Below are 15,867 nucleotides of genomic sequence, written 5' to 3'. Positions count from 1 at the left end.
TAACTGTCACAAACCATTAACATAAATCATGTACACACTTAGGATACTCATTCTGAAATTAATAATCTCTCAATGTATTTTTTAAGAATCTCACATGTACATGTAAAAATAATAGTAATAATAATATATTTGAAAAATAATAATGAAAATAAAAGAACAATAATAAACATGTGAAAATAAAGCAAGGATATTTATATAAAATATACATTCATTCGATATATTCATTCGTGAGTATAGATCTTGTAAATTATCGTTTTTTATCAATTTTTCATTTTTGAAATAAACATGAACGAACTTTCAAATCATGTTCTTCTTTTCTCAACATCAATCATCTCTAAAAGAACATAATGTTTAAACTTATCATAAATCTAATATATATTTTTTAGTACATTTATTAAGATAACATTAATTTTTTACAAGTTATTTTACTTTACTATGATTTTTAATATTCTCAGCATAGTTTAATGCACAAAAATAATTAGGCTCCTTAGTTCTACACTCTTTTCGATGAACCATCCTCAAGGTGAACTTGAATTTATTGGAAACCCAAGAATGAGTCTTATTCAAAATCTTATCCACACATCAGTTATATATTTTATTTTTGGAATGACATGCCATTTTTTATTAAACAGATCACAATTTTTTTTTTTGACAACATAAGGAACACAAGTTAAAAAATTATTGATACGCATAGTAATCTCATGCATGCGTATGAAATTAAGAAAAACAATACAAAAATACAAAACTCAGGAGAGAAGCAAAACATGAGTGATAGGAATATTATTGACCATTGACTAGAGTGTCGAAAAACAAGGAAATCGACGGTTCAGATCTTCCAAGTCCCCCTCAATCCAAAGGTTATCATTCTCTTTCAAATAACCTTCTCTTCCTCTTTCTTCTTTCTTCTTTCGCCTTCCCACCATTGTTGCAACTCTGCAAACTCCAATACCCACGTTTTAAGTTCCAATATTTTGTATTCGGGTCTCTCTTACTCACTTCGAATGTTACCTTTAGATTATCATTATCACTATTTCTCAGCTTTAACCCACACGAAATTTAAACCCTACCAACCATTTTCCCGCGCAAATTCTAGGGTTTCTCTTCCCTCCCTCTACGACACCCTCCATCGTTTCCGATGCCCAATTTTGCCCGACTGTCCTCTTAGGTACGGATTGTGGGGTCACCACCGATCATCATGGGCGTGTCGTTCTGCCGGAGAACCAGATTCTGCGGCCGATTCCGGCGAGGAGAAGACCGAGGAAGACGATGCCGGTTCAAACCGGCGGAAGGACGGGTGGTGGTCGCGGTGGCGCCGATTGCGGTGGCGGTGGCAGCCACTGATTCAGGTTCAGGAAATTGGGATTCTGCTTTTGCAAATAGGGATTGGGTTCTTCGTCATGCGGTTGTTACGACCCGGAACCCCACTGCCCGGGTCGGACCCGAAGGCTCCGACGATGTTTGTGAGTGTGCCTTATAGCGAGTTTTTGAGTAAGATCAATAGTGACCAGGTGCAGAAAGTGGAGGTGGATGGGGTCCACATCATGTTCAAGTTGAAGGCTGGCGTTGGAACAAGCCATGATGGTGGTGGTGACGATGTTGCAGGGAATGGTGGTAGTAGTAGTAGTAATATTATTAGGATGAAAGAATCAGAATCCTTGGTGAAGAGTGTTGCGCCAACTAAGAGGATAGTTTACACTACCACAAGGCCAAGTGATATCAGAACTCCCTATGAAAAGATGCTGGACAATAAGGTGGAGTTTGGGTCCCCGGATAAGCGATCTGGTGGATTCTTTAACTCTGCACTGGTAAGAATGTGGCAACACCTGTGTTATGTGTGTAGTTTTAGAGATATATGAAGTTTGAGAATTAAACTAGTAATAGCATTATTACTGTGGTGCTAGAGACTTTTTAATGTGAGTTATAGCTTATCTGAATTTAGTTTAGAGCAATGGCACCATACGATCCATTTAGCCAACTTCACATAGTGGGACCGGGCTTTTGTTTTGTGAGGAGATTGGTTCCGGAATTGGATATGAAGATCCTCTTATAGAACACCAAATGATTAAGTAACAAAGTATAATGATGGACATTTAAATCATACACAGTATAACAATACACCTGCTTTCACATAAACAAACCTTTCCTGTAGTGAGTATTCTTTTACAAAATCTACCATCTGATAGATGCACCTCACCATCCATGGTTATATTAAACACATTACAACCATCCTGTAGTCTCTAGTCTGGGACTAGCTAGTAACTACCAACATTAATTTTCTACCCTATTTTCATCCTTGAGTTTTAATACAAAACTCAAGGTATGTATTTTCTACAAATAAGTGTAAGTCTTAGCATCCTTCTAAATATTTTCTTAGGTTAAGTATGTTTTTAATCCTTAAACATTGATGTGAAATTGGAAATGATCCTTGTTTGAAACTTTGATACATTTTGGTCCTCAAATTTTGAAAATGAATTAATATGATCCTCTTAACTTTGATAAAATGAGCTTTGGCTCTTTGTGAATGGGAAACCCTTGGAGGAGAGAGTGCTCTTCTATTTCTATATTCTTTGGTTACAATAATAATACAGTTCTGTTTCCAGTAATCTGGTGAGTGAGTGTGTGCTGTTTTGAGTGATAGATAGATTTCTTGACCAAAGAAGTCTTTCATCAATTGATGCCCAATCCCAGTCTCATGAAAAGTTTGTTGAAACTAATTAGCTATGTACTCTCTTCCACTGTCCAACCTCAAAATCTGAATACAACAATTGGTTGGATTTTCAACACGTGCTTTGAATTACTAGAACACCACAACTACTTCTAATTTGTATTTAAGAAAGTAAATCCAACACATTCTCATTAGGTCAACAATACATATTATATAATAGAGACTTCCTTTTAGTGATGAAGTTCTTTGAGGTTCAACAACATGGGTGTGAGCAAGCTGCAACCTTGACTGGCTGTCCAACTACTTTTAGGAAATGGTTTCTTCGTTTGCTTCCCGATTTTATGAGCCTCACATTCAGTTGGCTTTTCTGTCAAGGAAGGAACTCCTTGGACGAGTTGATTTTTCAGCATGTAGTTCTTTTCCAAATGTGGAAATGACCTAGCCTTTTGTGCCAAAGATCAACTGAGCTTGCTATAAGTGGAAATGCAATTTACTTCTCCTTCATTGGCTTTTTCTCCCCATCTTGACTTTGAACATTCCAAGGCCTGTTGGATCTTTAATTATGCAGCTTTTATTTTCATCCTTGGAACTCAAATTTCCTCTGTAAATTAAGCACTTGCATGCTTTGTATTCTTTCATCTCCAACATATTTCACCTTTACATAATCCCAAATTGTTTTTGCAGATTTGAGAGTCATGGTCCTAGTGAGGATGGTGTAGAGATACCAGCTTAAAGGCATGATTTTGTCTTTGTTTATTTGAGTTTTATTCTCCTTAGGATTGTTGATATGGGTCATGGTAGGATTGTCCGACAGCTGAAGGACATCATAATCCTCTTTCACAGTTTTTCAAAGATCAAATACCTCCAAGTAAGATTCATTTCTCACTGTCCAGGGGTCGCAGTTTCCCCCATCAAAGATTGGGAGGGCAGCTTGGGAAAAACTTGCTTCAGAATCCATGGTATTGTAAAACACAGACGCAGGTCCTCAAGAAGAGAGTTATAATACCAACAGTTTGGTTTAGAAAAAACAAAGGCAGTGGCTAACGGGAGAAAACAGTGAAGATACAGAAATTGATAAAAGAATAGAGTGCAACAGAAAGTGTTTTCTATAGCATCTTATTATCTTTACACAACTTAATTTAAATTCATTCAGAAATAACTGACTAAGATATCACATCCCATTATTCTAGCAGTCACACTAATAACTTAGCTGAAAAGTAGGAAATAGCTAATCCACTAACGGCTAATGAATGAAAATAAATTCAAACTGGAACAAGTCTGAAATCTTGCTAAAAGTATGCAACATCCAAAGGCACGTTCTCAACAATTTCTTAGAATGAAGCAAAACAATTGTTTTACCAATACAATGAAGGGGCTGGACTAAAATCTTGGCACTTAAGTGTTTCCTTCTTTAAGAGCAGAGTTGTGGATGCAGCTCCCATCCTTTGTGAATCATTATTATGCCAGTTTAGAAGGATAATTTTCAGAAAGCCACAATAATCCTATTTGGAGTATTAATTTCTTAAAGCATTGAATTACCTTGATCATTTAATAATAGCTAACTTTTATATTGGATTCATGTGAACCATCTGCCCAAAATAACAAAAGCTTTTCGAAATTTGTTTGGTATGCAATATTGTATTTGTAGTTTATGACACGGTTATTTTCACTTTCACCAGTAATCCATTATCAATTCAATGTTGTATAGCTTGTTCAAAATATTCACCTGCTTATTCCAATGAGTTATAAGTTTCCTCAGTTTTTAAGGTTGATTCCATGATGATATGATTCATCACACGAGGCATACTGACTTCATTCTCATATTCACAGATAGCCTTGTTTTATGCTGCTGTGCTTGCAGGGCTTCTCCATAGAGTCCCTGGAAGCTTTTCTCAGGTGTGAGTTTGCATTCTGTCCCATCTTATTTCCTTGGACCTTCTCATACAACCTAGGCTTCCTACCGCTTTAAAATGATATTTTTTCTAAATAATTGTATGCTTGACAGCATACAGCTGGTCAGATTCGGAACCGCAAATCAGGCACTTCTGCTGGTAGGAAGTCATCTGATCAAGGAGAAACAATAACTTTTGCTGATATTGCTGGTGTTGATGAAGCTAAAGAGGAGTTAGAAGAGATTGTGGTAAGCTGGACTCTCTTGTCATTTTCACCACTTACAGTCTGTAGGGTTAAAGGCTTTTTATTGTTTAGCTTTATCTTATATTCTCTTCAGTTTTTCTGGTGATACAAGTTTTTAGTTTTGACAATGCTGATGTTCACTTGCCAGGAATTTCTTCGAAATCCAGACAGATACGTAAGGCTGGGTGCTCGCCCACCTCGTGGTGTTCTTTTGGTAAGTTATAGCTACAGTGTCTGAAAATGATACTCGTATACTGGGCTGAAACCATATGTTGTTATTAGCTAACACTATAGCTGTGATTCATTGTTTGAGAATGGGCCACATATGTCAAAATATTTTATTTATATCAGAATTTAAATGATTTGAAAAGATTTTATCATTATGAGATTTGAAAATATTCCGTAGGTTTATAAAAAACATTAAATATAACCAGATTCAATGAAAACACAACGAATAAATGATAAGGATTAGAAAAGGAAAAGTAAAACCAATATAATTTTTTTAATAACTAATAGATTCTAGCTCTATGTCATGCTAAGCAACATTTGTGCTCATATATAAGCTGTACTAGCCCTCTACACATTAATATTTTCTCATTCTTGCTCTTGGGCATCAATAGTAAGTTCAATTTTGTTATCTAATAATGCTGAGTGTGAAAATTTGTCAACTGGTTTAGCTAAAAATCTATCAGCGCAGCCATGACCTTGTCTTCAATGAAAAGAGAAAGATTATGTGTAATGGGAGAAAGAAAACTGACAACTAGTTGGAAAAGAAAGAATAAGCTTCTAGGCAAGTCTCGTATTAAAAATCACATGAAATCTATCCTTAATCCTAATCTATTGAAATTTGTAATTGTTGAATACTGGAAGAGTTTTATAAGTTTTAAGTATTTGTAATTGAATATCAATGAATTGGTTGTCCTCCTGAAAAATTCTGATAGTTGTGACTGAATAACATAAGAATTTTTTATCCAAAAAAACTTTTAAATCCTTTCAAAGTCTAATCCAATACCTCTTAACATATTCTCATATTTTAAGTAATCATTAGCTTGCAATATAGGGGACCACATCATGATGTGCATGGCATAGACAGTCTTGGGCATTAATTCTTGAAAGGTTTTAACTTGTCTTTTCTGTATGTGAGGATTTTTAATATTGCTTTAGATTGATATCTAGACAGTGAATATCTATTGGTTATCTTACAGGTGGGTCTTCCTGGCACAGGTAAGACTTTACTAGCAAAGGCTGTGGCTGGGGAAGCTGATGTGCCATTTATAAGTTGTTCTGCTAGTGAGTTCGTAGAATTGTATGTTGGTATGGGTGCCTCCCGTGTTAGAGATCTATTTGCAAGGGCAAAAAGGGAGGCTCCGGCCATAATCTTTATTGATGAGGTATAAAAATATATATTCTTCTGTTCTGCTGGATCATTTGGCTCAACATATTTGTGAAAGATTAATTAAAGATTTCGGCTGTTTTTGGGATAGTAAAGCTGTTTGCAATTTCAGCTGCATTTTTGAGATAATAGCTGAAATTTGTAAAAGATTTGTTTTTCTCTGAAAAAATGAACTAGTTTTTATGAGTATGAAAATTTAGAACTAATAACTATTTCTTAACAGTTTATTTTCCTTTTTAAGTTTTGTACATATTTTTTGCTGTGTCCAAATGAAATTAATTATCTTAAAATAACTTTTTGGCACACTTAATGGAACAGAATGTTATTCTAACTATAATCGATTATAACAATAATTGATTATGGAAATAATTTAACTTTTGCAGTTATCCAAAACACACCCACTTTATTAAACAGAAGAACATTTCTTTTGGTATGCAGATAGATGCTGTTGCTAAAAGTCGTGATGGAAAATTTCGCATGGTCAGCAATGATGAACGGGAGCAAACCTTGAATCAGTTGCTCACTGTCAGCATTCCTTTGACATTTTCTTGTGAATGTAAAGAAATAAGTCCAGTTAAACCTACTTTAATAAAACTAATTTGTTAAAAGTTGCATTGCAGGAGATGGACGGGTTTGATAGCAGTTCTGCAGTGATTGTTCTTGGAGCTACTAATAGGTCAGATGTCTTGGACCCTGCACTTCGACGGCCAGGAAGATTTGATCGCGTCGTTATGGTCTGTATTTTTATTTTTTAATTTTTAGTACATGACATCCTATGGTTTAAACATTGATATTGACAATTATCAACATTATGTATATCTTTACTAAATTTCCCATAATTCTTAGGTAGAAACACCCGATAGGATTGGAAGAGAAGCCATCCTAAAAGTTCACGTTTCCAAGAAGGAACTTCCTTTAGCCAAGGATGTTGACCTTGGTGACATTGCTTGTATGACCACTGGTTTTACTGGGTAAGTATGCTGCTCTCGCCTACTCTCCCTCTTTTGAAAATATGGAGATTTGAATTTCAGTTGGAATCTTGTTCATCATTACCTCACCTAGTGGGATAAAACTATTGTTGTTGTACTTGTTACAATGCTAGTAAAAAAATCATATTTTAATCCCTCTGAAAAATTCAAATGGCCAATGAAATTTGGATTCAAGTCATAAAATCTCTAAAAGCGTGTGATTTTTTTATTAATTGAAACTGACATGCTATGAATATTTTTTTAAATGATTTTTTTGTACCAGCTTTAAGTTAGTGATGCCCAATTTGGTTCGTCACTGTTCGAAGTTGCTTTCATTTTGTTCAATTAGGGAACCCTGACATTGAGGTGCTCCTTCTTCACTAGGCATCTGCAACAATGAAAACTGAAGTGCAGCTGCCACCCATCATTTTGTCTCTGTTCTCTGTTCTATTTTTTGCTTGAATTTGAATTTCTTTGTTTCTCTGTTGACGCAGGGTTTTTATGGTTTTGCCGTTTCTGTTTGAGTGCACCCTCTTGCTATCTCGTTGTTCCCCACACCCACCTTTTTTTTTTCTGTTGCCTTGTTCCCAGTTGATGGAGCTGAAGATGAGGATCAAATGTTGGATCCTTGTGATTATAATGTGGCGCATTTATAAGATTAGACATCTAGACTCTAAGATTAAAATATTACTATTTGCTTGAGGTTTTCAAATTTTATGTCGTGTTAGCTAACTTGATGTTTTTTGTACTTGTGTTTTAGTGTTGTTAAGCTTTTACTAATTTATGGGCTATGACTTGTTAATATGATTCATGACATTTATGGAATATGGGTTATATACACACACACACACACACACTATTTTGCGTATATATTAATTTATAAGAATATTACCAAATGTGTATTAATTTTGTTAAATCTTGTGATTCTCATAACAATTTTTACCCCTTTCCTAAAGGTAGAATTCCCGAATTTGACTACCTTGCTTGTTATATTGTTACAGAGCTGATCTTGCAAACCTTGTAAATGAGGCTGCTCTACTTGCGGGAAGACAAAATAAAACTGTGGTGGAAAAACTTGATTTCATCCAAGCTGTAGAAAGATCTATAGCTGTAAGTCAAACTTTCTCAAGATGGCCTATAATTCACTCTAATTAGTTGGTGCTTACTGCTCTACTTAGTTGTATGGTATGGATAAAAGTAGTCTAACTTGTACTCAAGTGATAACCAAAATTTTGATGTCCTTTGCTTCTTTTAATGATCTTGGATGTTTATGTATCTAATTTTTACACACTTAACTGCTACTGCTTGTAGTTTGGTCAGATTTTTCTCTGTCAAATGAGCATGAAATTAAAAATTTCAGTTCTGCAAGTGTTAATATGAAACATTATTTGTTTTAGGGCATAGAGAAGAAGACTGCCAAGTTGCAAGGAAGCGAGAAGGCTGTAGTTGCACGACATGAGGCTGGTCATGCTGTAGTAGGTACTGCAGTTGCAAAGCTTCTTCCTGGACAACCACGTGTTGAGGTAAATGGTTGAAGATGCTCATACTGGTAACTAAAAAATGCTCATTCGGATCGAGGATGCATATTGCCTATTTTAAATTTTGGATTTCAGTTGCTAGCTTTTAGGATTCTTGGTATATTAACCTACAACTAGAATTACTGTATTTATGTTTAAATTTACTGTGATGATTGATTATTTCTAGTTCATATTGGCTTTGCTTTTGAGATTCTTAGCCATTGGCCTGAAATTGTTTTTTCTTATATGGGGTTGGGGATGAGAGATGAGGTGGATGGGTTAATTTTCACTAGCAATTTTGCATTGTTGATATTTAGAAATTCTAGCTGTTATGGTGAATAATGTAAAAAGTTCGGGAGCGATATCTGATAAATAGAATGATAGGAAATGGATAGTTTATGAAAGAAAGAGAAAAGGGAATAAAGCGGGGGAGAAGCGTTAGGTAGTTATAACTGTATTAGTATTTGGGCGGGAAGTAAAGCTCCTATAAAAGAGCTATTGTATTCTGATTTTGGACACCTTTTGAATTGTATTAGTGTATAGACAGGATTATTCCTATCCTGTGGAGAGAGGACTTGGCTCTCTTGGTGGGTGTGGTTGTGCAGTTATACAAAAATATACAGTTCATACTCTTTTTCTATTTGTTTTGTGTGTGACAATGCGAATTAGATAGGTTTCCAATTCAGAAACCTATCAATTTGTTCCGACCTGCCGGATCAGTGAGAGACAGGAGTGAGATGGAGGGAAAATTAAATGCACTAGAAGGAAGAATGGAGGGAAGGATGAATGTGCTGGAGGGTCGAATGGAGGCTTTGGAGACGACTGTGGATGGGTTGAAGGCGGAGACGATGAGCTTACGACAAGAACTTAGAGAATTTATGCGAATGTTTGGAGAGAGAGGACGAAATGCCGAGAGCCATCAAGAGGGAAGTCAAGATTCGAGAAACGAAGGAGGACAAAGAGAAGGCGATGGTGAAGAAGTTTCGAGTGGCGCGCAACGAAACTAGGTGAAGAGGATCGAGTTACCAACCTTCGAAGGAATCGATCCGCTAGGGTGGATTTCTCACACAGAGAAATTTTTTGAGATCCATAAGGTGACGGAAAGGGAAAAACTCCGACTGGCGTACGTCTGCATGGAAGGGGGCGCGAGTTATTGGTTCCGCTTCTGGAAAGAGAAAACTCAGGCGACAACATGGGAAGGCTTGCGGGAAGCTCTGATAAGGAGATTTGGAGGTCGCGACAGAGGAACAATGTTTGAGAGACTAGTGATGGTAAAACAGAACAACACCGTCGATGAGTACATCTAGGAATTTGAAATGTTAGGGGTGCAAACGAAGGACATGACGGAGGATCAGCTCCTTGGATATTTTGTCGCGGGTCTGCAAGGGGAAGTTCGAAGTCAGATCCGTCCGCATAATCCTCAGAATTTATTAACAGCGATGGAGGTTGCGCGAGACGTGGAGAAGACGAGTCGAGGCGCGCAGAAGGCGGGAGGAACCGAAACCAAGGGCAGCCAGTCGTGGGGGCGATATCAAGGTAGGACCGGCACCATAGCGAGATCGGAACCGTTCAAACCGGGTCTGGGACAATCGGAAACGTTCAAACCAGGTCTGGGACGATCAGGGGTAGCAGAGAGGCGGCGACGACTCGAAGGGAAGGTCCTCAGGGAACGACAGCGTCCCGAGCTGGAATAGTACCGTGAGCGACAGTCGCGGAAGAGGAGTAAGCAATCTGCCTTACCCCGAGTACGTCAGGAGGAGGGAAGAGGGTTTGTGCTTCCAGTGTGGTGGCCCTTACAGTCCGGGACATCGTTGCCCAGGAAGAAGCTTGCGGGTGGTGATCATGGGTGAAGACGAAGTTGACGATGACGAAGAGGAAGAAGGTGGAGAAGAAGCTGATCTGAACCGCATGGAGTTATCGTCGTTTTTTGCTAGCGGGCTCACTCAGCGCAAAACCATGAAGTTACAGGGTTGGGTTCGGAGGAAGAATGTGATGATTCTCATTGACAGTGGCGCTAGCCACAACTTTATAGCAACAGAGTTGGTGGAAGAGCTAGGCTTACCTGTAGAAGAGACCCCACCGTACAGGGTGAATTTGGGAGATGGCCGAAAAAAACAAACACGGGGCTGTTGCAGGGATGTTCCAGTAAATGTTGGTGAAACGGAGGTATTTGAAAATTTTTATTTGTTTGAATTAGGAGGAGTAGATTTGATTTTGGGGATGGAGTGGTTAACTAAACTGGGGGCAGTGACCATTAAATGGGGAGAATTAAAGATGGTTTACAAACAGGGGGAAAAAGTGGTAACAATAAACGGGGATCCCACCTTGGCAGGAAAAATAGTGGCACTGAAAGCATTGATGAAAATGAAAGCGGTGGAGGTGGTGACTTTGGTTTGGACTTTGGGAAAGGCAGAGATAAACCCAGAGATCGCAGAAACCAGTCCAGACTTAACAGGGGTCCAAACGGAGGAGTTGCAGCAGCTGTTGTCAGTTTTGGGAGAAGTTTTTAATGAGCCCAGGGACCTACCTCCAGTCCAAAATATAATCCACCGAATCATGTTCACAATAGATGGATATTATCAAGCCTCTTCAAGGGAATCGATGAGGATCAATGGAACCCAAAAGCTCTTGTCATGAATTTTACTGCCGAGACATCACTTGGGGTGGTTACTATAAGAGCATTGAACATGGTAAACAGATTTTTCAACAACTACCTAAAGCTTGTGGACATGGATGCAGCAGTGTTCTTTCACGCGAATGTGGCCACGGAATGGTCAATTTTAAGGATTGAAATATTTCAAAACGTGGCAGTATTCAGCAGCTGCATTACTTATTCTACTTCCCAGGGAATCTGTATCATCGGGTCTTGTGGGATTGTCTCTTTCTTATGCATTGACATTGAAAGAATCCCAAGTATTTTGGAGTAGGATGTATAGCATGTTGTCTGACCATATCATCTCTGCTGAAAGAATCAAGCAATTCATTCACATTCCATCAGAGCCTCCTGCCATTGTGGAGGATCACAGACCTTCATCTTCATGGCCTTCCAAGGGTAGGATCGATCTTCGAGCCCTAGAGATTAGATATCGTCCAAATGCTCAATTAGTTCTCAAGGGTATAAACTGTACGTTTCTAGAAGGGAGTAGAGTGGGAGTTGTTGGGAGGACTGGAAGTGGCAAAAATACACTTATCAGTGCTTTGTTTCGCTTAGTTGAACCTTCAAGAGGTGATATTCTAATAGATGGGATCAACATATGCTTGATGGGGTTAAAGGATTTGAAAACGAAACTAAGCATCACCCCTTAAGAACCAACTCTTTTCAAGGGCAGCATTAGGACCAACGTGGACCCACTGGGCTTCTATGAAGATGATGAAATATGGAAGGTTATAGAGAAATGCCAGCTAAAGGACACAGTCGGCAAGCTACCAGGTCTCTTGGACTCTTCTGGGAGGGACGAAGGTGGAAATTGGAGTTTGGGACAGCGCCAACTGTTTTACCTTGGTAGAGTACTACTTAAGAGAAACAGAATACTTGTCCTAGATGAAATTACTGCGTCTATTGGCTCTGCAACAGATGCCATTTTACAACAAGTGATAAGACAAGAATTTGCAGAATGCACAGTCATAACTGTGCTCACAGTTCCAACTATAATAGATAGTAAGGCAGCAACATGAGAGGATGTGCTAACTATCTAGGAACAATTCCCAGACTTCAACCTTGAGGACAAGGTTTCACATCAGGCTGTGGGTAATGATAGGAAATGGATAGTTTATGAAAGAAAGAGAAAAGGGAATAAAGCGGGGGAGAAGCGTTAGGTAGTTATAACTGTATTAGTATTTGGGTGGGAAATAAAGCTCCTATAAAAGAGCTATTGTATTCTGATTTTGGACACCTTTTGAATTGTATTAGTGTATAGACAGGATTATTCCTATCCTGTGGAGAGACAACTTGGCTCTCTTGGTGGGTGTGGCTGTGGAGTTATACAAAAATATACAGTTCATACTCTTTTTCTGTTTGTTTTGTGTGTGATAGTGCGAATTAGATAGGTTTCCAATTCAGAAACCTATCATAGAAGTAAGGTGAAATTGTGAAAATCTGAGACAGGAGCTTCTGCAGGCAAAGTACTGTATATACCGTGCTCCATTAAGTTTCGGTTGTGCTTCATTTTTTTATTCATCGTCATATTATTTGTAAACAAGTACTCACAGTTGTAGAAGCTACTCTTAAAATTTGCTGCCTACTTGTGTATATATAACTTGTATCTTGGAAATCTATATGTTGATCTTCATTAATCTTTAAATACATTTTAAGTATGATTCAGTGCCTTAATATCGTGTTTGTCATCAGAAACTAAGTATATTGCCAAGGTCAGGAGGGGCTTTGGGATTTACTTATATTCCTCCAACAACCGAGGATAGATACTTGCTATTTGTTGATGAGTTGCATGGTCGCCTGGTTACCCTTCTTGGAGGACGTGCTGCTGAAGAAATTGCTTTTTCTGGTCGAGTATCAACAGGAGCACTTGATGACATACGACGGGCAACTGACATGGCATACAAGGCTATAGCTGAATATGGTCTTAATCAGACCATAGGCCCTGTTTCAATAGCCACACTTTCTAGTGGTGGAGTTGATGAATTTGGGGGAGCAGTTCCTTGGGGAAGGGATCAGGTCTTGCAGTTCTGTAACTTTTTCTTCTTCCTATTCAATTTCTTTCTTATGCTGATTTTGGTCTGAATTCAACAGGGACATCTTGTTGATCTTGTTCAAAAAGAGGTGCAAACATTACTGCAGTCTGCACTGGCTGTAGCACTATCCATTATCCGAGCAAATCCAACTGTTTTGGAGGGTCTTGGTGCTGATTTGGAAGGTAATTATGCTTACTGTTCTCAATGTTAGGTGATCTAGCAGTGTTCTCCGGCCATCACAAATTAATAGCAATGAATACATGTAATATCTTATAACATACTTTAATGATTGATTGATATGTTTAGTGTTAAGGTAGTACTGTTTAAATAAATAATATAATGAATTATTCTTGAACGTGTTCATAACTCTTGATACCAATGTTACATGCCCCCTGGCATTAGCTATTTGGTCTGAAGTGTGAACAAATGCTCATCTGACCGTATGCATGTGTTGTTTGTATATTCATTTGTGTCATTAAGCCATCAGTGAAATTGCACGAATAATTATGCTAGATTTGGATTTACAGCTTCTAAAATCTATCAAGTAGGAGTGGAGATTAGATTTAGGCTTACAAGTTCATTCCACCTGGAGTTTATTATTCAAAAAATTGGTCATGTAAGGGATTTTAATTAATTTGAGATGTTAGCATCATTTACTTTCGTGAATGTATACGATACTGATGTTGAAACTCGTCATTCTGGGCTTAGTTCTGATGTTGTAGTGGTGCTTATTCTTCAGAAAAGGAGAAAGTTGAGGGTGAAGAGCTACAAAAGTGGTTAAGAATGGTGGTAGCACCAACAGAGCTTGCCACCTTTGTCAAAGGTGCACAACAACCTCTTCTCCCATCGTAAGACAGATACCTGATAGTTAAGATCTGTCTGTTATAACTTATGTGGACTGTAACTTGGGATATGAGTTGACATCATTTCCCTGAAGACAGTGAAGTTATATCTCAAATAGCATGAATTCACCATTACAACTCTGTACAGTTCTGTAAGGTGAATTTTTGGCATCGTTTTTAACAAGTAGCCAGCCTGTTGTTTGTGTTATAATTCACTCTCCAAAGCCATGGGAAATGGAAAGGTGCAAAATTTACTCATTAATTGGTGTCCCTTTATTACATAAATGTTGTTAGCTGAATTTTGTTTTTACACTGACAATTATTGTGGTCACATGTGATTGCCTGCAAATGTAATTATTTCTGTACAGTTTGATACTGTGAAGTATTATGGACTCTGCTATCTTTTACTCCAAAAATATCTTGTCAGAATTGCTAGGGACAATTTAACGAAGTCCATTTCCAAATGGTGGCCTGGCCTCTTTTCTTCCATAAAATAAAACAGATCTGTGGCCCATAAATCATAATCAACCGCAATTGAGTTGAGGTAATACCTCTTTTCTTCCATAAAACAAAACATGAAACATTGACCTTTGGATAATAAACGAATTTATTATTTTGTACCTAGTCCATTTTTCCTGGCACTAATGATAGTGATGATTTTGTATTGTTATAGTAAGATGATTGATATTTTGAAGCAAGTCTAAAATATCTGTTGGCGTCTGAATGCAACATTTCGTACGTTTTGGTTAGAATGACCTGCTAAATGTTTATGTTTATGGTGTCATTTCATGTCACTCATGGTCTCCGGCCTTTCCACTGCTCTAAAGGTTGAAGTGAAACAGTTTTAAGTTTTCTTTTGATTCCAAACCTTAATTGATTTCAAGTTTAAAAAATTACATGACGTTTGAATTGAGTTTATGTTAATATATTGATTTTGAAACTTTTAATATTCGAGTTGTTTTATTTGTAAAATGTTCTCCCTGGCCAAGGTGTTTTAAATTTGTTAAATTTTAATGTTTTTTTATTTTAATATAATGTTTCAATTATGATCAAATACACAATTTATTTTAATTTAAATATTTAATAATTAATAATATTTTTTAGCTGATGTTAGTTACAATTATTTTTTATTCAATTTTGTTAATTGAATGTTGTTAAAAAAAATAGTTTATGTTAATAAAAATTCTCTTGGATATTAACTCCAAATAATACTAGTTATTGTGAATCAGAGGAATGTTCAACCAACATTATATATAATAAAAGAGGAAAAGTGATCTTACAGCTCGATACACATGTGGTTTGTCTTGGATCCTGTTGTACAAAAACATCATGACTTATTTCTTTCATCCTCTTGCTGTCAGTTTGTTGTTGTAAGGAAGATAAGATAAAAGAAAAAGTTAAATGCAAGCAATAATAGTAGAATTGCATGATTAACTTTTTCATGTGGGGTAAAGTACTGACATTCATTGCATTGGACAAACAAGTACTGAGACAACATGTGATTCTATTCTCAAATAGATCCATTTTTTTACCCATTCATCCCCTTCAATCAATAAATCTTTAAGTTTAAGGTTGTTAATAAGAATTATAATATATATTTTAATTAATGATTTGGATGAATTTATATTAGATGAAGTTCTGAAAATTAATTATATAC

The 15,867-nt window shown here is 37.1% G+C and overlaps 1 protein-coding gene across 4 annotated transcripts; it reads left to right on the top strand.

The window, feature by feature from the left end:
- The first annotated feature begins 808 nt into the window (after window positions 1-808).
- Window positions 809-14,625, top strand: LOC108342708 (ATP-dependent zinc metalloprotease FTSH 9, chloroplastic). Of its 4 annotated transcripts, XM_052879730.1 has the most exons (14): window positions 810-1,805; window positions 4,496-4,561; window positions 4,671-4,805; window positions 4,950-5,015; window positions 6,007-6,192; window positions 6,633-6,719; window positions 6,815-6,928; window positions 7,041-7,165; window positions 8,164-8,272; window positions 8,560-8,685; window positions 13,028-13,351; window positions 13,427-13,550; window positions 13,896-13,984; window positions 14,077-14,097. In XM_052879730.1, the coding sequence occupies exons 1-14, from the start codon at window positions 1,002-1,004 to the stop codon at window positions 14,080-14,082; spliced, it is 2,361 nt and encodes a 786-aa protein (XP_052735690.1). In that variant the 5' UTR covers window positions 810-1,001; the 3' UTR covers window positions 14,083-14,097. The 4 variants fall into 4 exon arrangements, with proteins under 4 accessions (XP_052735689.1, XP_052735690.1, XP_052735691.1 ...); XM_052879729.1 differs by lacking the exon at window positions 14,077-14,097 and having other exon boundaries at window positions 809-1,805; window positions 13,896-14,017; XM_052879731.1 differs by lacking the exon at window positions 13,896-13,984 and having other exon boundaries at window positions 813-1,805; window positions 14,077-14,197.
- Window positions 14,626-15,867: the final 1,242 nt, after the last annotated feature.

The sequence above is a fragment of the Vigna angularis genome, chromosome 6, assembly GCF_016808095.1.
Source record: "Vigna angularis cultivar LongXiaoDou No.4 chromosome 6, ASM1680809v1, whole genome shotgun sequence".
Classification (NCBI taxonomy): Eukaryota; Viridiplantae; Streptophyta; class Magnoliopsida; order Fabales; family Fabaceae; genus Vigna; species Vigna angularis.
This window is presented reverse-complemented; position numbering and strand designations above follow the sequence as displayed.

What these genes read in the sequence shown, in the direction of transcription:
- LOC108342708 (XM_017580501.2), top strand. Translation starts at nt 1,002, where the DNA reads ATGTTACCTTTAGATTATCATTATCACTATTTCTCAGCTTTAACCCAC. An exon ending in GATTTGATCGCGTCGTTATG is followed by an intron (nt 6,929 to 7,040) that starts GTCTGTATTTTT and finishes CATAATTCTTAG; the next exon opens with GTAGAAACACCCGATAGGAT. An exon ending in CTGGACAACCACGTGTTGAG is followed by an intron (nt 8,686 to 13,027) that starts GTAAATGGTTGA and finishes GTTTGTCATCAG; the next exon opens with AAACTAAGTATATTGCCAAG.